At 41.7% G+C, this 23,796-nt stretch overlaps 2 protein-coding genes across 17 annotated transcripts in view; one reads left to right on the forward strand and one right to left on the reverse strand.

The window, feature by feature from the left end:
- Nucleotides 1-23,796, forward strand: part of HEPHL1 (hephaestin like 1) — a 78,762-nt gene that overhangs the window by 9,062 nt on the left and 45,904 nt on the right. For 12 of the 16 annotated variants that reach the window (XR_014953750.1, XR_014953752.1, XR_014953749.1 and 9 more), the window contains exon 1: nt 5,174-13,652. The exons of the other annotated variants lie outside the window; for them this stretch is intronic. Coding sequence is in view for 1 of the 12 variants with exons in the window: in XM_085575174.1 (XP_085431300.1) it covers nt 13,651-13,652 (2 nt within the window). In the remaining 11 variants the exon portion in view is untranslated. Of the gene's footprint in view, nt 1-5,173; nt 13,653-23,796 lie in introns of those variants that run through there. 16 annotated transcript variants of the gene reach the window in all.
- On the reverse strand, nt 3,922-22,146 carry LOC110478386 (transmembrane 4 L6 family member 1). Its single transcript, XM_021544954.3, has 6 exons — nt 21,802-22,146; nt 17,034-17,213; nt 13,496-13,561; nt 7,353-7,498; nt 6,375-6,561; nt 3,922-5,896 (listed from the first exon to the last, which is right to left on the reverse strand). The coding sequence occupies exons 2-6, from the start codon at nt 17,202-17,204 to the stop codon at nt 5,876-5,878; spliced, it is 591 nt and encodes a 196-aa protein (XP_021400629.3). The 5' UTR covers nt 17,205-17,213; nt 21,802-22,146; the 3' UTR covers nt 3,922-5,875.

Below are 23,796 nucleotides of genomic sequence, written 5' to 3' on the forward strand. Positions count from 1 at the left end.
TAGGAACACGCAGGCACATAGGTGATAGCTCTGAGAAGAAAAGGGGAGAAGTGCAGGAACTCCATGTTGTCTGTGACACCTCTCTGTACAAGGGGAAATAAAGATGTTGGTAAGATATGCAGTGATCTGGTGGGAAGACTCTATAATTAGTGCTTAAAAAGAAGTGAAAATTAAAAAATATGAAAAAGCCTGACAACCAGATGCTTACTTAACCTACCTTAGGAGAAATATTCCTTTATATTTATAATCATATGCTATTTTCACTGAGTAATGGCTTTTAAATTTGACCCAATTATTTTAAGTACAGAAAGGGACACTGTGCATTTTAAAGGTACATTTTTTTGGGTGGTAATTAGAAATACTTCCACCTTAAATGAACCTGCTACAAGAACCTAGAAACTGCAGCTTCATTGCCAGTGTCAGTGGAGCCCTTGGTTTCTCTGGTTTGCCTTCCTTGCTCAAAATGGGTATTCCACAAACTTTTAAAACAGTGTAAACATACTAAGTTTTTGTTGTTGTTGTTGTTGTTTTTGGGGTTTTTTTGTTTGTTTTGTTTGTGGGTTTTTTTTTTGGTTTTTGGTTTTTGGTTTTTTTCCTATGAACAAATGTTTTGCAACATATCTTGTAGGCAGGAACAGGAAGAAGTTGAAGGTGTATGTGGCTGAGTGTGAATGCAGCCAGGTCTCAGCCTGCTCTGCAATCAGACACTCCTGGGAGGACATACCTGACCTTACACCCTTCATGTGAAGGTCATCTGCAGAGAATGTCTGGACTGACCCTGGTTTTTTTCATCTCTTGGGAAAAAAAACCCACAAAATTGTCAGCCATAAAATTCTCCAGATAAACTACATTTAAAGACCCAGAGGGGTGGAAGGCAGATGTGGTAGGACACAATGTGTGAAAATATGACATGATGGGATGAAGATGACTTAGAGAAAGAGGATGTGTAAGGTAGTTCATCTGAATCTGGAGTGTTTTTGCTGATATACAGTGCAAGGAGGAAGGACTGTAAAAATATAAGCTAATACCAAGAAGACCAGTTCCTCACTGAATCTCTTATTGTACTCTTTTGCCATTAAATGACTCTCAGCTAATGTATCTATTTTAAGGGAAAAAAAAAAAAAAACAACAAAGAAATCTCACTACTGAAGAGATTTTTGAGGTGAATTTTACTCCCTGCTCATGATGGGTGGCTGCAGATTTGAGTGACAGCTGCTGTGCTGCTCACTTCAAGCTCCCAGAGTAACCCATGGAGACAAATCTTAGGGGGAATTGACTGTCCTGTTTCTAGTCTTGTGAGGTAGGACAGAGTGAGGCCAGGTCTCAGACTGATGAACTCAGGGTTGCTTCTAAGAGCAGTGTCACTGTACCCAGTAGATGTTTCAGAACTTGACTTGAATGCTCACATAGAGGTGGCTGGTGTCACCTGAGATGCTATAAAACCTCTGAGATGTCCACTCAAGCCAAGCAGAGGTTACAGTCCCTGTTGGAGACACCTTACCCTCTTGGAATAGCAGCCAAGATACTCTGGTGTACCTCCAAGGGTTTTGAGCTTGGGGAATAGAGGTCCTTTCCAGTAGCTGAAGGGAATACAAGAAAGCTGAGGAGAGACTTTTTATAAGGGCATGTAGTGACAGGACAAGGAGTAATAACTTTAAACTGAAAAAAGGTAGGTTTAGATTAGATATCACAAAGAAATTCCTTACTGTGAGGGTGGTGAGGCTCTGGCACAGGTTGCCCAGAGGAGTTGTGGGTGCCCCATCCCTGGAAGTCTCAAGGCTGTGTTGGACAGGGTTCTGAGCAACCTGATCTGGTGGAAGGTGTCCCTGCCTGTGTCAGGGGCTTAGAACTAGATGATTGTAAAGTCCCTTCTAACTCAAACCATTCTGTGACTCTACAATACTCTGCTGACCTCTTAACTCTTACACTTGTTAGTTGACTTTGATGGAACAGACTCTGACATGCGTTGATAAGAACAGGAAAAGTAGAGAAGTGCTGTGTCCAGTGAAGTTTTCTATGTGTTGTAGAAATGATCTGCACTGTAGTGAGCACTTATAGCTTTGTAAGTCTAAGCACTCTAGCGAGCTACTCTTACTCAGCATTGAAGCTGAAGAAATAAAGATGGACAAAGTAGTGGTGTCTGTCCCTAAGACCATGCCTTTGTTCTTCTTTTCTAGGTAAAATGTGCTACATGATTGCTGATGGGCTTTAGATGGCTCTCTGTGGCTCATGGGTTCAGGACAAAAGGGGTGGATCCAGGTGAGAGAGGTCCTACAGGGAAGGGCATTTCTGAAGGGTGGCTGTTACATCTCTGGAAAGGGACAAGCACAAAGAGCTGGTGCTCTGTAGAAGATTAAATAAAGCACTCTGAGAGTCTGGGGTTTTTTTTAATTCCCTTTGGGATTTTTAAAGTTTATTTGCACAAAAGAGTTCACCTGGGAGCAGAGGCACAGAACTGGGACTGGGGCAGTAGAGCAGAGGCCATGGCACTCTGAGGTCTGCAAGGATCAGCTTCTCACTGGTCTACTTTGCTCTGCAAGCCAAAAAATTCGAGAATAGTGAGTGCCGGGCCCTGAGGCATCTAAGCCATTTGCATCAAAATGAACTGACAGTTCCTCTTGAAATGAGAGGATATGAACTAGTCTGTGGTGTCCAGCCCAGGTATTTGGATTGTGTCCTTGATCCTGACAGCTGAAACACGGGGTTGTTGTTCTCCAAACATTTACATTTTTCAGATTATGTCCTTGGTCTAAAGTTTTATTCCTGTCCCAAGTTAGTTCTAATTGCAAGTGGCTGATCACCTGCATGAGTTTCAAAGGCAGGACAGACAGGGATATTTGATGCAAACCCAACATATTTAAGTTCTTCAGTCAGAGCCTGTGCAGTGTGATTGCACAGTGAATTAATATCAAAATTACACAAATAGTTTTGTCTTTATGTCTGGGTAATTTTTTACTATTAATTATTTAAAGTTGATAGATACAGAAAAAGCTAAGATAGAGCAATGAATATAGAGAAAAGTCAGATATAGAAGAATAACTTCCTTAGTTTTACTAAGTTCTTCATGTATACAATACAAAAAACATTTCAAAGACAAAATTTGTCTTGTCCTTTGCTAGGAGATTTCCTTGAAAGAATTTTTTCTATTTTGGAAAAAAACCCGAACCAATAACCTAAAATATGTTGCAATCCTAATTCTGAACCATGATAATCTTATCTTCAGTCATGCCAACTCTCTGTTCAAATCAAACGTTTTATTATATTTAGTATTATGCAGACATTTTCTTTAGAAGCCTTGCCCACCAGAAGAGCTTGGGTTCACAGGTCTCCCTGCAGTGCTCGGCATGAGGAGCTGCCCCTGTTGCCATGTGCTGGATGGCTTCTGAAGAAGGCTGTGGTGTCACTTCTGAGAGCACAGGCTTTGAATCATGTAAAAGGTGCTTTGCGGGATCCAAAAAAGCATGAACTGAAATAATTTAATCTAATTTTAGTCACCTTTATGTACTTTCACTAAATGAATTTTTATCATCCTTGTGTTTGCAAGAGATAGCTCATTGCTTTGGTCAGCCACATCTCCATGTTGTTAACTCCAGATAAGACTCTTGTCTCTCTGGACATCTGTGACTGTGTTCTTTGCTGCACTGCAAATGGCACCAGATGTTCCATGGTGAACAACTGAACCTTGCTCAGGAAGGCAATGCCTCCCACTTGCCTTATGCATCCCATTCAGTGTGGGCTGGGGGAAGGTTGCCTCTCCCCATGGCCTGTGTATCTCTATGCCTGTCCTAGAAGAGACTTCTTCATGGTGACTCAAGTAAAATGATTTAACTCTGCTTTCTCTGTTATTCCATTTATCTTCTTATTGGAGGTAGTTTGAGCTCACAAGTCCTTCAGACCACACAAATGAAGTCAGAAAATAAGTTCAGAATAGCAATTTTTAATATTTACATATATCAGTGAGGCCAGTGGTCACATGGTTGGCAGGACAGAGAGTGTTCCCAGGAGCACACAGACATCCCCAGGGCAGGACAGCCTGGAACAAGCAGATGGCAGCAGCACAGTGCACTTATTTTCCTGTGCGGGAGGTGTGCCAGTGGGTATCTCTTCCTCCCCTGGTGCAAGCACATCCAAACTTGGCTTTGTCCCAAAGGTGAGAGTCAGGGAGTCAAAACTAAGGGATGAGGAAGGGTGGGTATTTAGGGATTGAAGAGTTCATAGAGCCCCTGTGCTGATGAAGGAGTCTCTCTCCACCTGATTACATGCAAATATCCTTCTTTCCCACTGCCTCTTAAACTCTTTTCCTGGTTTGCTGTCTGCTGTATGTGGTTGCACTGTCCATGCCTCACTGCTGGCAAAGAACATGAGCTTTTTAAGCCACCTGGCAGGTTTGGATGCACCTAGTGATGGATTGCACACTTCAACAAGTCTTACACTTTCTTTTTCACAGAAGTTGCATTTAAATTTAATAGGTTAAATTTCCTCCTTCTAGGCATGAAACTATGCTCCAAGGTGCATATGTTCCTCATCTAGGCAACTGACCTTTTTGTCTTAATTTTATATAAAGGAGAATGTGAAGCATTTTGCATGTTGCATTAAAGGACAGCACAACAAGCCACATATCTGCAATAAGTGCATTTAAAGAGCTTGCTCCCACACTACAGTGCAGAAATACAAACAACTCTGAGGAAACATAAATCAGGAAAAATATCTTCAAAGTGCTTTAAGTATGTTCAGGTTTTCATAGCTGCCTACGTGCATTCAGGATGGGTAAAGATTATTTCACAGTTTGGCTGCCAAAGACAGTTCATCTCCAAGAATTAACCTTTGAGGAAGTCACTGAAATGATGAGTTTTCTGAAATTTCCCAGTCATGGACATTAGCTCAAGATTAAGAGCTTGCTCTTGAGTGATGATGAGGAATTATGGAGTTCCTGGTTGGTATTGCCGTTGCTAAAAAACTAATGCTGATGCAATTTTCTGCCTTCAGATTATAGCTTCTATTTATTACTAAGCTGCACATAATTACTACATTTATCATTGGTGAGTTAATTCCTTGATCCATGTGCTCTATTCTAGAACAGCCCTATAAACCTGTGTGGAAGTTAGTGAAATTCTTAGGCAGTTTCATGAAGGCAAAATTGGTGGTGAGGTTCTTCACCCTTTTGTTAAACCAGACATTTCTAAACTCTTGCTGCAAACCCTACTGTCTGTGTTGACCCAAACGCTCCTCTAAGGCTGCCACAACTCTCAGATGCTCCTGAAGAAGTAATTTAGAAGTGCCCTGGGCTCTGGCAAGGGGACCTGGCTCCAGGGTGGCAGAAGGAGCTGAAAACCATGTTTTCCAGTTCCCTCTGCAGTGTCTCAAACACTGCTAGATATATTCTCTGTTCATCCTCATTCAAATCTGTGAGTACCCCATTTGAAAATTAATAGGAACAGACAGGTGAGCTCATGGTGAGATTCGGGGAGGACAGAATATTATTTACATCAGCCAGAGAGCAGCTGCTTCATGCAGCTGATAAGTTAACAACATCTCTATTTCCCACATACATGAGAGGGCAAGTGGTGATCTTTTATCTGAGGACTGTTGTGCTTTACACAAAAGTACAGCAGTAAGGGCCAGACAGATTAATGTTTTTGCCAGTACCTGAGGTTTAGCAGGTATTTTTAGAGAGATGAAAATGTGGAGTCTCAGATTGAGATGATCTAGCCCTTTTCTACCCTGACTTCTTTATAAAAAAATTATTTTGCTCCGTGAAACACCGGAACATTGTTTTTTTTCGTTGTCCCCCCATAAATAAAACAGCACAGTGCACTATCCTTATTGTATGTGAATCGGCATTTTTGGGCTTGTCTTGGCATTCCTTGTAGGTCATTCACATTCCAGAAATATTTGTCTGAAAGGCAATGAATGAAAGATGATTAATTAATATTACAGGGGATATCTGACTTAGTGCAAATATCTTGTACAATGAAAAGGAATCAATAGTGATAAATGAAATTTGGAAGATGTTTTCTTCCATTCTGTAAAACAACAACATTATTATGTTTGACCAATTTAAAACATCTCAACTTTTTGTGTCTCACTTACATATGCTAGGGAGGGTCATTACACTTTATCAAGAAGGCTTCTTAAATAGCAACAGAACCATGCAATGAGTATGTCAATATGTCATATTGCTGTTTAGAAAAATCTGAGGACCAGGTAATCCCTGACTATAATGTGACAGACAGAAAGAGAGTGTGCAAATGCATCTATACTGCCCAGGGGAGCTTGTCCAGGGACTGTGCAAATCTTTCTGCTCATGTACCATTACTAGAGCCTGAAAAATAAAACTGGAAAGAACAAAAAGATCCCTTTTACTGCATACCAACCTTTCTTCTCCTCATACATGTGCCACATATGAAGCCAGTGAGTCCATTGATGACTTGAATGAAGCAAAGAATAGCTTCAATCACACCGATGATCAGGAGAATAGAGAAAAGGACAATATTCCAAATGATGATGTTTTCAGGTTGTTTGCAAATGCTCCATGTTGTCTGGTTAAACAAATAATTGTCTCTATGATGGAGGAAAATAATTGGCAAGATATTAGAAAGTAAAAACTTGAGAATGCTTTCTCTGATTTCCAGCATTTCATTTTCTGAACTTGACTGCACAAAGTGAATCTCAGGTTGTGCTATAAAAAAAGGTCAAAGCTGGTGATTCTCCCTAGAATTCCCTTTGCAGAGATGCAACTGATAATTAGGGAAGAGAGCCACATTTGTACTTTGTTGCATGCACAAGAATCTCCTCTTTGTTGTAGGGCAAAATTATGTTAATAACTGAAGAGAAAGGTCCATAATGGTTTTAAAATGTGTCTCCATCCTTCGTTCCTGCTGTGGTGTCTCAGCCCAGTCCATTCATTATCTCTAGCTCTGATTTGAAGAGCATAGTTGTCAAGGTTGACTTTAAAGATTCAGAGATTTTTGCTTTGCTTTTCAGAAGTAGGTAAAGCAGGCTGAATTCTTGATTATTTAACAGATTAATGTGGCACGGTAAACAAAGTCATAGCTCACTGGATTTTGAAAGCATGGTGCAAATTGCACAAGGGGCTTGAGGCAAGCACAGCAGATGAAACTTAGGCAATTTGCCCAAGGAGGATTCTTTGGTCAAAGAGATGACCAGCTGGAACATGCTACTCAGAGAAGTGTGAGTTTAGGTGTGCACAGGGTGCATACCTGTATGAGCCATCAGTTCATTTTGAAAATGAATTATCAGTTCATTTTGGAAAAATTCAAGTTCACTTTAAAAAGATAGGGGGGAAGGGATCACAGAAAGCAAAATTGGAATAGCCTGTAAGCCATACTCACTCCAGAGTGTCATTCCTGAAAGGGTAGAGGTATTCTCCATCACCTGTGTCACACAGAGGACCCCCAATCAGACCCAACAAAGAGATGACCACACAGTATGCTCCTCCTGCAAATCCCAGCACAGACAGGATCATTGACAGCAGCATCTGAAAGGGAAATAACCTTCAACATTGTGTGCACAGAGGTTTGAGTAGCATGGAGAACTCACAATGAATGAGAAAGAATTATCTTTCTTGTCTCTTGCTTTATGCTGAAACTACTACTGCTACTACATTTGTGGGAGTAAAAAATAGTTGACTCCTTCTTTGACTGTTGTAGCTGTGCCAGATGTTAAAGAACTTACTGAGTTTTATGCTTAAGCTATCAATTATGAAAAATCTGGTGAGCTTTCTTTTAAAAGCCAGTATAAGGCCAGTCCTGGATTGATCTGTTCTGTATCATGTGCCTTGGCATTTCCAACTCTTCTCTTTCCTTGGCCCTTGGCCCAACAGAAAAAGGCAAGCAACTACTGAACCAAGTACGAATGCAACAGAAGATGCATTAATTGTTTTTGCTAATTGATGGCCTTTCTTATTGCTGCTTTCCTTCATTTTGCAACACCATGACACGTGATTATCACTTCTCACGTTGAGAAATCTAATTGTGCTTCATGAGGCAACAAACCAGCAGTGACTTCAAATTGTATGTAATGCACTCATGTTTTACATCGGCCACTCCCACAGAAATGTTACCTTTATTCCATTCTAGTTTTCTAGTAATGAATGGGATGCATCCAGTTGCTGTTTGTCTATAGAAATAAAAGTCCCAGGGTGCTGCTACTGGTGGTGCATCTAGGACAGGCTTCTCAATAGTCTTGTTAAGAATCACTGTTGGTTGTTCACAACTCTGCCATAGAGCCAGGGGAAGACCTGGAGCAGGGAGAAGGCAGCAGGCCTGCCTTAAAGTCAGGGCAACAGCATGACCAAGGAAACACATACAAAATACTCTCATCCATGACTCAGGTTTGAAGCCAAATATCTCAAATCTAATAATTCCCTGTTGCCAGCAAATACCAGGTTAAGTCCACCACCTCACAAGGCAGGTAGAAACCTTCTCCTAGTCCCAGTTGTTCCACAGACCACTGTACTACAGAATCAAATGGAAATATCCACTCATGTTGGAGTTTTTTGACAAAGCCTTGAAAAGTCTTCACTGTCTGAACACATTCAGGCTGGTGAATGCAGTTTCCAGCCAGCCAACTGCTTTCTGTAGAACCTTGCATGATGCTGGTGTGTGAATTGGCTAATTTTTTGTATTGTTTTGCCTCTAAAGCAATCCTTGAGTTAAAGGTGCTGGGATTTCTCATGGGATTTATTTAATCATAACTGATTAACAATTCAGTCTTTTCTTGCAAAGATGGATACTCTTTTCCTAGTCTTTATCTGCATGTTGGCTGAATTGCCTCTTAGCAGAGCTCCATTGTCAGCAAAATGTAGGTAATTTAGTCTATTGTCCTGGACCAAAACAGCGTCTGGGTTGTAGCTGATGCACTGTCTCTCAAAGTAAGATTACCAGCCATGCCTTGTGGTGAAGGTGACTGACTGATGCTCTCTTTGAAACTCCTACCTATTCTGAATCACTTTTCCCCACTTGTTTTCTCATTTATTTTAACTGTGCATTCTGCTTCTTGGTTGAAGGCTCTTAATTATGTTAGCAATTCATTTTAGTACAGCATAGCAGTACAGGGCATCCCAAAGATAATAATGAAGAAAAAGTCAAACGTTCTTTTGGCATTGCTATGTTTTATGATAGCAGTTAGTGCTAGTAGTACTTGTCGGCGTTATCTGTGATGACTATGCTCTGTCACATGATTGTCTCATTTAGAATCTCTTGACTGTATGACTAGCCTCATCCCAACTATTTCCTTACTGTGTACAAGATCATCTAGACAGACACTTGTCACTGAAAGAGGAGTCTGCAGTTGCTACAGCTGTTAGATTCTCACATTTTCTAGATATGCAGGGGCATTTCCCCATTTTGTCTACTGATCTGGAGACTTTTCTGGAGTCTTGCCTCATAATCTGTGAAAATCCAATAATTTTATTAACTATTTAATCATCTCAAACTTTCATAATCTTCCCTAGTTGTACTTCTCTTTGAAATATTTCATTTCCTCATTTGTGTCCTTAATTGCAACAGGAGGCCTAACCTGGGATGCTTGAGTGTGTTGAAATTTGTTTCCCATTATGTTGACCTGTTCTGTACTCCTGAAAAGATTTTGCTGACCGTTTTTGCTGATTTTCCCTGCTTTATCCTTTAACTGAACTGTCCCTGGTGAGCTGATGAAGACTCTTAGAATTCATTCTTTGAATGTTTGCATCAGCTACTTTGGTGAATTTACCAAGTTCCTCCTGTCCCAACTTGTGCTGATCTTTAATACCCTGGTTCTTTTTCTATACACATTTCTTTCTTCTCTGTTTCTTTGTCTGGAAGTGGGTTTTGGGGTTTTTTGTGGGTTTTTGGTTTGGTTTGTTTGTTTTTGATGAAATTGTTGTTCTATCTGGTTATCTGGATATCTTTGCTTACGTTTGTCCGGAAGGCTGCTATGGCTATTCTTGTTCTACTAGTAACTCTTAAGGAAGACTTAGAAATACTGGAGTATATGTTTGCTGATGCAATGAGAGAAGCTGAATTTTGGGTGCGTCTTTTTCCTCATCACGTCAGTGCAGTGGATGATTTCAGATGTGTACGTGCTAAGCTGCAAGACACTGAAGCTTTCTAAATCTATTACTTTCCAAATTCATTATTTTGCAATGCAAGGACAAGAAGCCATTGATGTATGGTTGTAAATATTAATTTAAAGTTGAATAATGAAAAAACTTAATGTAGCATGTAATCACTGTGAACTGGAAAACTCACTTTAGTGAATAAAAAGTATGAGAAATACAGTAATTTTTATTACTGTTGAAGATACTTTGCAGTGTGTATAGGTCTTTGATGAAGTCTGAAACTATTAAACGAGGAATTGGGCAAAATAAAATAGAACAGAGTTCCTGACCTGAGGAAAACATTATGTTTGATTGAACAATAATTCTGATCAGTAATAATTCTTTAACCTTTTATTTTTTTTTGGTTTTTTTTTACTATTATAAGCAATTCTGCAATTTGGAGTATTCAGTGTAAGTTATCATTTTATACCTAAGATCTCCAAAGCAGAAAGGTGCTCAAACTTGCCTTTGGATTACAGAGGGTCCTGAGTAGTTCCATGAGGGCTGTTTCTCTGCCAGTAGGTGGAGACCCCTTAGTAGGTCCATCCAGACCTGTTTCCCAAGGAGCTCTGGCACTCTGGGAGGTTGCTGACATTGTGGATGTTTGAACTAATCCCAGGAGCCCTCTGCTCTCCAGGGCCTCACACCATACCTACCCTGCCTTCATATACAGCCCTTATAGTCAGGACAGCTAAGCATCCCTGCTGTGGTCATCTGTGCATTTTCTTCCACTCTCTACTGTCGGAATCTGAGGTATTGATATTCCGAGATTGTAGAAAGTCTCTGTCTTTCTGCCCCATTGCCAAAGAAGTGTGCCATAATTCATCTGTGCTGTTTTCAAGGTTGTTTATTCTTGCTTATCTCTAACATGTTCTGCTGCCCTGCCACAGGTCTGTCCTGCAGGGCAGCGTGTGGGGCTCTGCCCTCAGTGGGATGTTACAAACATTAAATACCAGAAACTACCTGTGCTATATTTACAATAATGTGCCAATATCTATCGTCTACGTTGAACAGTGTGTCCCCAGCCTAAACCAACAGAAAAATGCCAACACTACAGTGAAACATGGAGGGCATGAAGAAGGAGAAAAAGGACAAGACACACCCAATTTCCTCCATCTTGTCCCCTTTGGACCCCTAATCTAGAATCTTAAAATTTTACTTTTGCACCTGTGCCACATTTAAGTATTACTTATATCAAACACTCAGAGCTTGTAATTAATCCTGTAAGATTGAAAACTCTTTTGCCTGGACAGAGATCAGAGACAGTGTCTCTTGGGGCTCTGTACAGGGGGGTTCCTGAACCCCTGCCAGGGTCCCAGGCCTTCCAGGGCAGCCAGAGGGAAATCATGGATTCCCAAACTCCACAAAGCAAATTTTGCCTGAAGTTTCTTCCCTTGAAGAAGCAGACCATCAGCCTTCAGATCTCCCTGCAACACTAACCTCTTTTTGAATGTTTGGAAATCACACTTCCCCAGGAGCTGTGCAGGATAAACTTGTTTTTGGGGTTGTTCACAGCCACTCATTCTTCGCTCATGTCCCCATCTCATCCCTACTTTGAGCCACAGTCTGTTTAAAACATAGGGGGTAGAGCTTCACCCTTTCTGCTTCACAGAGGTGTGTGACTCCAGAGGGGTGTGTGTTCAAAAAGACAGCATTTTCATAGATAGGCTCTCCTCACTAAGCCTATTTTCCAGTTTGGTTTGGGTAGCTTCATCACTTGACCATCAGCCACTTTGTGATATGGTTTAGTGGGCATGGTGGTATTCATTTGAAGGTTGATGAACTTGGAGTTTTTTTCCCAACCTTAGTGATTCTGTGATTTTTCCAATTCTACAAAATATCACAGTGCATAATCAAATTGCTTTCTTAATATATAATTGATTCCTCCATAACAGCAAATAAAGAAGAGCAGGAACAGCTTGTAGGTAACCAGTCAGTGATGCAGACAGGGTATCTGGCATTGATGTACTGCTGCTAGGAATGGCTCAGACAGTGAAAGAGGAGGGGGAGAATAGAGGATCATGGTGGGTCTGTGGATGTGGGCTGCAGGATGACATTGTGCTACTCATTGCGTTGTTGGGCTGGTGAGCGAACCCAGGCAGCCTGGGGAGGTTTGACTCTTGGTCTGTAATATTTAAGACTGGGATGAAGGGTGGAGAAAAGACAACTGAGATGTTGTGTGAACTCAGCCCAGTTCAGCTGGATTTCCACTCATGACTTAACAGATCCAGTGAGCGTAGGAACCACAACTGTAGCTTTCTCCACACCACACTGCTTTCTACATCACTCAAAATCAAGCAAAGCAGCTGGCTCAGGCACTGTTTGCAGGGTGCCTAGGATCTCGCCCCAGCTCTGCAGCTGGCCTGCTTGGCCATTGTTAGCATCCTGTCTGTGCATATGACATTTGGTAAAACCAATGTAATAGCATGTCACTTGGAATGTGCTTCCTAATGTGTGACATCCTAATAAAAATGCTATTTTGGTATTATGAATCATGAATTAATTTAAGTAAAATGTTTTAAAGGGGCAAAGGTTTTCTCATGGATCAGACTAAATATTAATTGAAGAGTACAGAAGTTACTTTATTGCATGGAATCTCTCATTCCAGGCTGCTTCTGGGGAGGATGCAGACTCAAAAAATTTTTAAGTCTGTTTATTCTTGCCAATAATGATAGCCACACATAAATCTGTGCCCAGGGCTTGAGGAGGAGTGGAGATGCCTTTATAACATGTTGCTTTATAATATTCTTAATTATCAAGTAAAACATCTCTCTGGCCTTTCTTTAGATGTCAGAGAGCCTAAATTGCATTTTCGCATTTTACATGCATAATATTTGGGCACATGTGAACTAATAGTCAGAACTGCAAGATACAGTGCTGGCTCCTCAGTGCCAGATGCAGCATCTCACACTTTTGGCATGGACATGCAAATAAGGGACGTATGTATCCCTACAGAGAAAAGCAGGGATGACCCTGTGGAAGAGCAGATTGACATGGAAGGGTATAGAGGAGACAGGACTCTGTGGAAGGAGGAGGAACAAGAAACTGTCTCAGTCTTTATGATTGCCTTGAGCAGGGGAAGCTGGAGCCACGTTTTACTTTAGGGGATGTAGTCCCCTTTGCCCTCAGCGTTGTGCCTAAGGGCTCCAGCACCGGGCCAGGCCAATTTCCCTGGTATCAGCAGCTGCAACATCTTAATGTTCCTGTTGGCTAACTGAGCTCTCAGCCCCAGCCCAGGGACTCTGCAGATCAAGCTCCTCTTCTCCATTTCCCTGACATGGCTGCTGACAGTGGTGTGATGGTTTGTCACTGCACATTTCCACCTGCTGAGCAGCCATTTAAAGAGCTATTGCACCAACTCTGTAGGGCCATTTCAACACATAAATATCCACTTACCCCACATCTGTTAGCGCAACATCCTGCTCCACCTGCTCCCAGCATCATGAATGCCGGCAAAATAACCTGTAAGAAAAGCACAGGCTGAATTGGTGTGCAGCGCTTCTGCTGGGGTGGCTTTTAAATTCTTAGACCTTGGGCATCATGTTCCTCCAATGTAAGTCACCTTCTGACTCTTCTCTGGGAGTTACACCTGCTTGGATGTTGGTGCTGCTGAAGAGTTACTTGGAAATAAGTGTGGGATTACAGCTAGAGCTGTCTGGCAAATTGCTGGTACATCAATTCTGATTGCTGAAGCTATACTGCTTTTTTCAGGGTATAAAAAGGTTCAGCACAGTATTGTTGGGGTTTTTTGTTTGGAAAAAAATGTGTCAGTTTTGAGAAAACTGGATTTCTGCTCAGAAAAGATACATAGCTGGACTAAGAATTATAGTCAGTGTAAAACCTCCTGAGCATTCTGCTCTGGATTATAATTAGGAAATCAGCTTTGAGCTTCTTGAAAAAAATCTGCCTTTGATTGTTTTTGGTTTTGGGGTTTGTTTGTTTGTTTGTGTTTGTTTGTTTGTTTGTTTGTTTGTTTGTTTTGTGCTAAACTTCTGGCAAACCTACAAGATGGACTTCAGTCAATGAGGAACTTACAGTTCACATCAGATTTCTCCATGGTAATTATCAGGAGGAGCTGGACCAATACAATGCAGTCAGTAACCATCTATGACTGGAGATACAATGCTGCCTCACAGATAACTCTGGAGTTAGGAAAAGTTGCCTTTAGTTTGGTAGCCAGAGGGCAAGAAAGCTCTTGTGGGTGTGGCTGTGCAGCCAGCACACTCCCACTGCCTTGTCTCTACACACCAGTGCTGGCTAAAGCATATCAAAGAGCAGCACAAATAATGGAGTATTTAAAAAAGTAGGAAATGGTTACCATCAAATTAATGAAAGAAGGAGAACCCAAATCAATCAGTCAATCAATCAATCAATCAATCAAACAGACATAAAAGGTAAAAACTGTAAAAATGGCCTGACTAGGTTCTGCCAAGGTTTTTTGTCATGTAGGTGAGGAAAAGCGGAATGTCCATGATGAACAAAGTCCTTGGAATTTATGTGAGTAGTGTGAATATCTCTGTTGAACAGCGTAGGATATTGTTATGAAACTTGCTTAGATTTGTAGACTCCTAAATATTTTTCCAAGTATTTATTCTCTGTTGCCTTTTATGCACACCCTAGAGGCAACCTGCAGCACCTACAGTGGTGGCTGGACCACATCCGGAAGCCTGCAGAAGTAGAGCATTGAGGTGAAAAAGGTGTTTCTCTTCCTGCAAAGAAGTCCTCTCTTAAATAATCACAAATGGTCCCCAAGGCAGCCTCAGCCCCAGTGTTCTACTGTCTGGCACTCAGAAGAAGTGTTAATACCTCTGCCCATCAAACCAACACTCCTTTTCCTCCAGGGCTGTCATTTTTCTTTCGAGGTTTCCCATCTAAGTGACAAACACTTTTGTGTCATCTATTAGCCTGGCTCAGGATGAAGGGTTTGCTTGGCAGCTTTCTTTTTATGCAGTGCCTGATTATAAACACCTGCCTTTTGACATGTGCATGAGAATTTGCTGGGTTTGGCTGTTCAGTAAAACAAGAGCTGTGTGTGAGCCATGGCTTAGTCAAACCTTTCCTTCTGTTGCACACAGGTTTTCTATGAGGAAAGGCATTACTGTGACACATAGAGCCAGTCTTACTCTCTTTACATCCTAAATATTCGAAATAAGGAAATTGAGAGGTTTTCATGTAATATAATTTCCATTAGAAATTTAGCAGAGGAGGAAAGGGAGGAGCTGGCTACTCAGCCAAAGGGTACACTGACGATCTGTGTATCAGTCTACAGATGAAGGTCCCAGGTGGAGGGAGGTTTACTGCCTCACAGAGCTAAGCCAGGCTGTTCTGAAGTTTCTCCCACAGTCTTCACTCTGAAGGTTGCATCCTAGTTGAAGGGAGATTCTCCAAGATTGGGCAACCTGTTGGCATGACTTGCCTCAGTTTCCTTTGGGAGGAATCCAGGTGCATGGGGGAACATATTGCAGATTCATCTTTCCTCACTGTATAGTGTCAGGATATGGATCAGACTCCAGTTGTGGAACATCCTGTCCCTTGTTTTAACTCCTTAGAATACTGAAAAGCCAATCTTCATTTTCCCATGCTGCCAGCACCTGGAAGATGGAGCTGATGATAATGCTTTCTTTCCTCTTACCTGTGGGCATTTCTCATGCTGTTTTATGGAAAATATGCACACTTAACAGCATTGTTTGTGGATCAATAATTACTCCTAATGCTGTGTTTTGAAGGTCAATGCAAATTTTTCCTCTCCTCTGACTAACTGTTCTCATTTTTGATGTATGTGCTGCTGGCCACAGGCAAGGCTGTGTGGAAGCCTTAAAAGAAGGCATGTTTTCAATGAGCCAATGATGCTCTCACGTCTAACATCTTTCCTTTCCTTTCATTGAATGCCAATGACTCCTGGGCTTGCAGTGACACAAATTTTCCACAAGGTTTCTCATGTAGTTGCACTTCTTCCTTCTGCAAACTCATGCTTATGTTCAAGCTCAGCATGAGTAATAGGCCCAAGTGGTAGCCACAAGAAGAAGCAGACAAGCTGCTGGTGGAGAACAGTTCACTGAATGACTTTATGCCATGTTTCTGCTTTGGGAAAGATGAGTATGAACCAGATCCACTGCAGGCTTTCCATAGACTTAAGCAGCAGCAGCATCATAGGCTGACTGTAAATGAGATCTACTTTTTTTTATAAGTTAATTATTCTTAAAGATTATTTTATTTTTTGGCCAGCTCTGTGCCCAGTACTGGTCATATGCATGTTACTTGCTCAGCTTTTTAACTGCACTTGGGTAGATAATTGAAAGAGCACAAGGGGAGCAGGCTTTCTGATGAACTGGAAAGATAAGTATTCCCCAACATGTTCCCTTCTAGACATGGATATTCACATAAAAGTGATCTTTCCTGAGGCCTGGAATGGAGAACTAGTTATAGAAGAGCACATTCAAACCAGATCCAATCCAAAAGAAGGTGGGTGGGAGTGTAGGAACAGGAGGCAATCAGCTTATTAAGCCATTTGCAGCTCCGCATTTGTCAAGTGTTAGCTGGGTCTCAAACTAACACCTGCTGAAATATGTTTCAGTTTTTTCCCTTAATGTTTTTGTGAATTGTGTGTATATAAAATCAGTTGGAGGAGTAACGTGGGGGTGCAGACAATAGTGAAAACTCACCACCTCCAGCTGACCTCAGCTTTGCTTTCACTCCTGAGTAGTCAGGCCTAGTGCTTCATCCTAACTTGGAGTCCTGATATTTATTTCAGGAATGTTTTGTATTTCTTTGACTAGACACTTTTTTTGCCTTAAATTCATTTTCTCAGTTACATACCCAACTTCTCATTCAAGCTGTTCATGTGTTTATGCAAAACACATTTTTACGATCTTTTTCTTGCCCCCAAATTTAAAACAAAACTGAACAAAACTCACAAGAAATATTAATCTCTTACCAGTATCCCAGCTCCCAGAATGCCATGGAAAAACCAGACCAAATCAGTTATCTCGCTGAGCTGCAGTACTTGTCCATTGGGGAAGTACAGTAGAATGTTGGAGACAATGGCACATACTGCCAGTGGGAGGAGGGTGATCCCAATGCACTTTGAACACCTCCCCGTGCACATGGCAGCTCTCTGCTCAGGAAAGATACAGAGAGGTTTAGGTTATTGCAGCGCAAGGAGCACCAGATTTCAGCAGTTTTACACTTCAATGAAAGAAGAATCAATTTTGTAGAAAGAAATCTTTCATGTAAGACTTACACAGATAATCCTGTTCTACAGACCCTGTTCCCCTCAGATAATTTATTCAAAATTGAATTATTCACTGCTGGAATGTTTAATTTAATTTATTTAAAATTGTAGGACTAAACCTGTGTTGGTAGGAAATTACCAGAGAGTTTCATTGGAGTTGTTGATGGACAATTGTCTGTCCATTGGGAATATCAGTAACAAAACCATGAGCCCACAAGCAGATACCCTGGCTGGCAGGGTATCAATCCCAGCGGGTTGAAGACTGACACCCAGTTGAGCCACTTAGAAGAGCTGGATGCGCCCCTATGAAAACACATTCAAAGATGGGCTGGGGCGGGGAAACTCTCTTGGCTTCTGGCCACTGGAGAAGGACCCAGCCAGGCCTGGGCTGGCCCTGTGCGGCCAGGCCAGGCCTAGCCAGGCCAGGCTCACGCAGGCTGCTTGGCTGAGACTCCTGCTACCTGCGGGCCGTGCCACTGAGCCTGTCCCAGTGCCGTGGATCACGTACAGCCAGCGCTGCTAGGACGGAGTTGGCGTGGCGGAGACGGCGCTGTGCGGCCAGGGCTAGCTCAGCGTGGCTCGCACAGAAACTTCTCTTTACTCCAAAACCACGGCCGGCACTGGAGACAGCCCCAAGGTCAGAAATGGCCAAAAACAGCCGCTGCTGGCCCAGTCCAGGTGCAGCCATGGCTGAGACTGCCTGGCCGCAGCTATCTCGGCATGACCCGCGATGGGCTTGATTTGCTTAGCCACTTTTAGCCAGCCATGCTGCAAACAGAAAGACAAAAGCAGCAGCAGCAGTTTTGTCTCTTTTTCCTGGTGCCATTCATGAAGAAAAAGCCGCACATTCTGTCGGCCAGCGTGACTCACATGGTGCTGGCGGGGACCATGCAACCAGCAGCAAATGACACAGCGATTCCTCAATTGCAAAGCCTAGATGAGATCAACCTTTCAATGCTGCAAGACTATAAAAACTGTTTCAATTGATAAAACTTAAGAACAAACCAACCTAAAAACACTAATTCTCTCCCAAATCAGGGGAAAAAAGAGTGAAGACGTAGAGAAACCTTACTGAAGTCAGTAAAGAAGTCAAATTCTAGATGGGAGAGGATTTAAGGGGATGCCTTAGTCTGAGGCTGAAATTCTTTTGTGAAGCTATAGTGGAGACACACCTTTTGATACATCAAACTTCAGTTTTTCCCTGTAATTCATAAAGTGCATAAAGTAATGCATTGTTCACCACAGCCAATGAAAAAACCCACTCATGCTAAAGCATATAAATGCTAAAAAAGCTAATATCCAATAAACAGAAAAAGATAGAAATGAGACACTTTGCCCCAGGGATAGAAGTAAAATCTCTATTCCCAGAGATAAAAAAAAAGACCTTTTGTTTTTAAAACAACTCATCCCTAAAATAGTGCCCCATAAATTGACATAGCCCATAAAAGCAGCTTTGAGAAAGCTGCAAAGCATAAGAAAGACATTTACACTGAAAAAAAATATCCTTTCCCGGGTGGCTGATTTGCTATGACATTGAAGATACACAGAAACTATTTCTTGCAAAAAAGTCTCCATAGCATGGCAAGAGAGACTCCTCTTCCTAAGTAAACTAAAGAAAGATTATTTTAGAAGTGATAAACTAAGTAAAAGTTCCAAGTTTTGTTTCTTTGTGTTGTCAGGGGGAGAGAAAAGAGGGTGTGGGAGGAAGTGTTCTGAAGATTTATTCTGATTTTCTTATTATTTTCCTTTAAATTCTGTTAATAAAGTTTTCTTTATACCCCTTAAAGTTTTGGGCCTGTTTTGCCCTCCTCCTCCTAATCCATATCTCACAGCAACTAAATAAGTAAATAATTTCTAGTGGGTGCACTAACATTTAGCCCGTACTAAACCCACTACAGATGCCCTGGATTTTCCGGGACCACTGTCTTGGGAAGCTGATTTGAAATCTCTTTCACTGAAGGTCTAGAAGAGCAGGAAATAGCTACCAAAGATACCATGTGAATGTTCAACCCTGCCTTGGCACTGGGACAAGCAGGAAAACCATCCCAGGGTGCCCACCAGCTGCATTTCCTCTATTTCCGTCAAAATTACACCCTCAGCAAGAATCAGAGAAATATTTATTACTGTTTACTGTGATGTGCTTATTCTGCACATAAAGGTTGATAAGACTGTGGATTATGGGCTTGTTTGGCACCTACCCTTAAATATCTGAAAAGCTGAAATCTTGTCTAATTCTGTGTTTGTTTGCTAAGGGCAGGTCAAAAAATATCCCATCTCATTTTCAGAGATCTGTCATAACATACAGTAGCGTAGTAGTTCATAGCATTCAGGTTCTTTTTTTAAAAGCAAAGAATGAGCATAAATGAAGCACTGATTGAGAGAGATCTCTGCAGGTGTCCAGTCCAACCTCCTGCTGAAAGCAGGACTACCACCAACACTAGGTCACTGGGTCAGCCATGGCTTTGTGTAGCTGAGCTTGAAAAAGTCCCTAAGGATGGAGTCACCACTGCCTCTCTGGGTGACCTGTTGCAGGATTGACCCAATCTCTTGATGAAAAAATCTCTTCTCGTGCCCAGTCTGGATCTCCAAAGCTGTAAACAGGGCTGTTGTTCCTCTCACACCACTCCATCACCTCTGTCACCCCCCAGTTTTTTGTAGGCTTTTATTAGACCACTCTTCATCAATGTCTACAGCCTCAGCTCACACTGCACATATGCTGTGATCTACAGCCAGAGAAAAAATCCTGATCAGTACAAAAGTGGATCCACAGATATATCTCCATGTCAGTTTGGAAATTTCAAACTACTGAGTCAGAGGTTATTGAACTTGCATACTACCTTCAACTTTATGGCACAAACTGATTGCAGCTTCTTCATGGTGTTTTATCATAGCTTCAAGGTTTTCAAATGCATAAAAATATAAAACGTGCATGAAAATACAAAATATCAAGCTGTGGATTTCTATCCTCAGAGAGAAGTGTCAGTTTATGACTAAAAGGGCTTTGCTCTCTTGTGAGTCAGTTACCAAATGCAAGAAAGGAAGAGGATGTGGACACACACCATTTCATGCACATGCAGATGCCTTTGCTCGTTATGTGCAAATAGTTTTTGTAATAACTGAGACCGTCAGCAGTGAAATGTCCCTCAATTTGCTCATGTGTCTTGGCTAATCTGGGAAGTTTTATGACAAAGATTGGTGTGGAGAAGGCATTAAGCAGGCTAGAAACAAAGAAATCAATTAAGGTTGGGTTTCCAAGCAAGAAAAAAAAAGATGTGAAAGGTAGCTTGAAGCCATTTGAGAGAGGCAGAGACAGACTAAAACATAATTTAGTGACAGAATGAGCATGGTAAAGATTAGGTAAGATATCAGGTGAGATGTCCTCTGACCTATTCAAATGAGAGGGAAAACAGAAAGACTTTATGGGCTGCCATATATTGCTGTGAAGCAGATGTAGCTGCCAGAAACTTCTTCTGAGTTTGCATTTCTGTAGCAAAAAATTTGCATAGTTCTTTGCTTCTATGAGTTCAACAAGAGCACTGTGCTTATATGCATTTTCTTCTGAGCACTTTGCACTCTTGTTGAGCTTTATCATCCGTCTTTAAAATAAGCTAACTGGCATTAAACTATTCCAGATGGGATCATTTTTAACAGAGATATTTCTGTGTTTATGGTCATTACCTGTTGTTTACACAGTGCTCAAAATTTGGCAAAGCATTTTGCAAGCCTCTGGAGAAAGCCTTATCTCAAAGAGGTAAAAATCTAAACAGACCAGCAATGTGCATGTGAAAGATGAAGTGGGGAATGGGAATGGAGGAAAATGGAAAGAATACTGGATATTTCACCTGTCTTTCAAATAACCAGTGCCTAGGTTATTTTTTTACACTAACTCTTGCCTGCCTGCTTTCCCATCTCATTCCAGCTTTAGCTTTTCTATTTGTTTGCCCAACCTCACCTACTTCTCCTACCAAGAGAGAAGCAAACAAGCACAGGCACAGCCTAACCTCCTTGCATAAAAACTAAGCCTTGGAGTTGAGTTATAAATTCTCTTCTGCATCTTTTGTACATCACCAGAGGGCCCAGTTCTTGTACGGCGCAAAGCAGCATGCCGCTGCTTTGGCTGGAAGAGCTGGGGGTTCCAGCCCTTTCTGTCTGACCTATCTCAATACCACTTCAAACTGCAGGGAGAACTTACCTAAACAACAATCACCAGACCTAGTGAGAGCCTCTACCACCAAAATCAATGCCGCTTTGCCACCTGTGCACATTAGAGCATCTGCATGTGTTATTATAGCTTAGGAAAACATTCCAGTTTGCCAGAAGCACTTAAAACACTTTATTAATTCACCGAACAAAAGCACATTCTACAGCTTCATTAAGCAAGGTGGCTAGAGCAAGCTTCTGATTTTTAGTGAGGTTTTTCGAAAGTTTTGCTTCTTAATGCTGCAGTAAGCATGTAAATACTTCTGCTTACCTTCTAAGCAGGGCTAAGATGGCCTCCAGAGCTCCCCACAGCTGGATTCAGGCTTTCCAGCTCCTCTCTCCTGGAATGCTGCTGTCTGAGCAAGGCACAGCAATGTTTTTGGGTGACGGCCTCTATTAAGCAAATAGCTGTTTCTCCCTGAGAATGAGGAAATACCCCAAGTTATCCCTGGTTGGCCAGTGAGAGGTTGGCGTGTCACCCGCAGTTATTGATTATTTTAAGGCAGTGTTCCAATGGTCAATGCCTTAGCCCGCGGGACACATGGATCGGAGCAGCTGTTTACAGCGGTAACCATTTCAGCTGTGTGGAGTTTGGCAGGAGATGGCAGAGGAACAATGAGTACCTAGCAGAAAATGTGGTTGGAGCACGAGGTGGTGGCACAGCGAAGTCTGGCCATTGGTGTGGCATCATCTTCTGCCCACCAGACTGTGGCTGTTAAAATCCAGTACTGGCTGTGCTCCAAAGCATGTTCTTGGGAGGGTTAGGTGAGGAAAATGGGGATGGGAAGGGTAAAAGACTCATAGTAAGACAGGAGAAAAGGGAGAAAGAAGGACAGGCAGGCTGGGGAGAAAAGAGAGATGTGACCAAGGGAGGGAGCAAGGAAACAAAAAAACACACTATTCCAAGGAGGAGAGAGTAGGAATATGGAAGGGAAACTGAAAATTTGCTTTGACAGTGGAGAAAATAAATGTAGAAGAGGTACTAGGAGTGGGCCAAGAAATGTAAAACACAGTGGAGAGTATTAAAGCACTAAAATTGAACTGGGAGAAGACTCATATTGAGGAGAAAGGGAGTTTATTTTGTAGAAAATGTGATGATAACAATGACTGTTAAAATATGTTTGAACTTTCAAACATAGTAACACATATGCTACTTGGTAGGTCAGATTTGGCATCAGTTGTGCTGGGAATATACCCAGATCCCTCCCTTCAACAGAAAACATCCCCTCTCTGAGAAACACCTGCATCCTCACCTTTCACCTTCATCCTCTAAACTCACTAGGAAAGATTGGTTGTGAAGGCTGGAATTCATCTCCTGTAACTTTGGGTGTAGATGTCAGCCTAGGCTGTGCTTGTTTCTTGTGAGAGAAACAGATGCTTCTAAGGAAAAGAATCACAAGATCTATTTTAGGAATTACTGTAGGATTACAGTAAATCATCAATGGTAAAAGAATATCACCACTTGTTCAGATCTACATGTCAGAATCTGTTGTCAGATGAATCTCATCCATGAGGACTACCAGCATGGCAGAGTGACTTCAAAAGCACCAGGAATTCAGCCCCTGGTTGCATATTTAATATAAATAATCATATCAACTAATCACTGACTCACAGCCAGTGAAAATTTTTAGTGATCTCAGAGGGATCTCAGGCAAAGAGCCTTCATTAAAATGCAAATGGTAACAAGGAAGAAAACTGAATTAACTCACTGAATCCAATGCCCCAGACTTCAAATGACATCAGCAGCAACAGCCTTTAACCACGTCTTTTGTGTCAATGCTTCAATGCCAAAGGAAAGGAACAAAGTGTCATACAATCTCCGGACAGTACAAAAGCATAAGGTCTAATAACATTTAAACCAGTTAAATAATTAACTTTAGAAAAACTTGAAGACCATCAGCAATTTGCACTGACAGCTGGAACAACTGGAGGGACCTGCCAGCTTATGTAGAGAGTTGGGAAGCAAATGAGGGAATTTCATAATAATACTTAAGATGAACTCTGTCTCTAAATTTCATATCCTGGTTGCTTGGAGTTTTTATAGCCTTTACTCCATATTTCTCAGGCACCACCTTTCTCATCTTCCCATACCCAACACCCTAAGCTGGGCTCAGCATCCTTCATTTTGATTCTGCTTTTCTCTGGTTTTGCCTGGCTCATACTCTTCCAGGACGATGTGCAAACCTCACCTCTGTAGTTTATCACATGTATGTGTCCCCAGCATTACACATTCTTTTACTGACCTTTTTCATTTTCTTCTCTGCAC

Source organism: Lonchura striata, chromosome 1, assembly GCF_050655825.1.
Source record: "Lonchura striata isolate lonStrDom1 chromosome 1, ASM5065582v1, whole genome shotgun sequence".
NCBI lineage: Eukaryota > Metazoa > Chordata > Aves > Passeriformes > Estrildidae > Lonchura > Lonchura striata.

Bases quoted from the DNA above. Each gene is read 5' to 3' on its own strand.
- LOC110478386 (XM_021544954.3), bottom strand. From the start codon at position 17,204: ATGTGCACGGGGAGGTGTTCAAAGTGCATTGGGATCACCCTCCTCCCA. The intron at 7,499-13,495 runs GTAAGTGGATAT...TTTCCCTTTCAG, and splicing joins GTTGCGCTAACAGATGTGGG to ATGCTGCTGTCAATGATCCT. The intron at 5,897-6,374 runs GTTGGTATGCAG...ATTGCCTTTCAG, and splicing joins CATGTATGAGGAGAAGAAAG to ACAAATATTTCTGGAATGTG.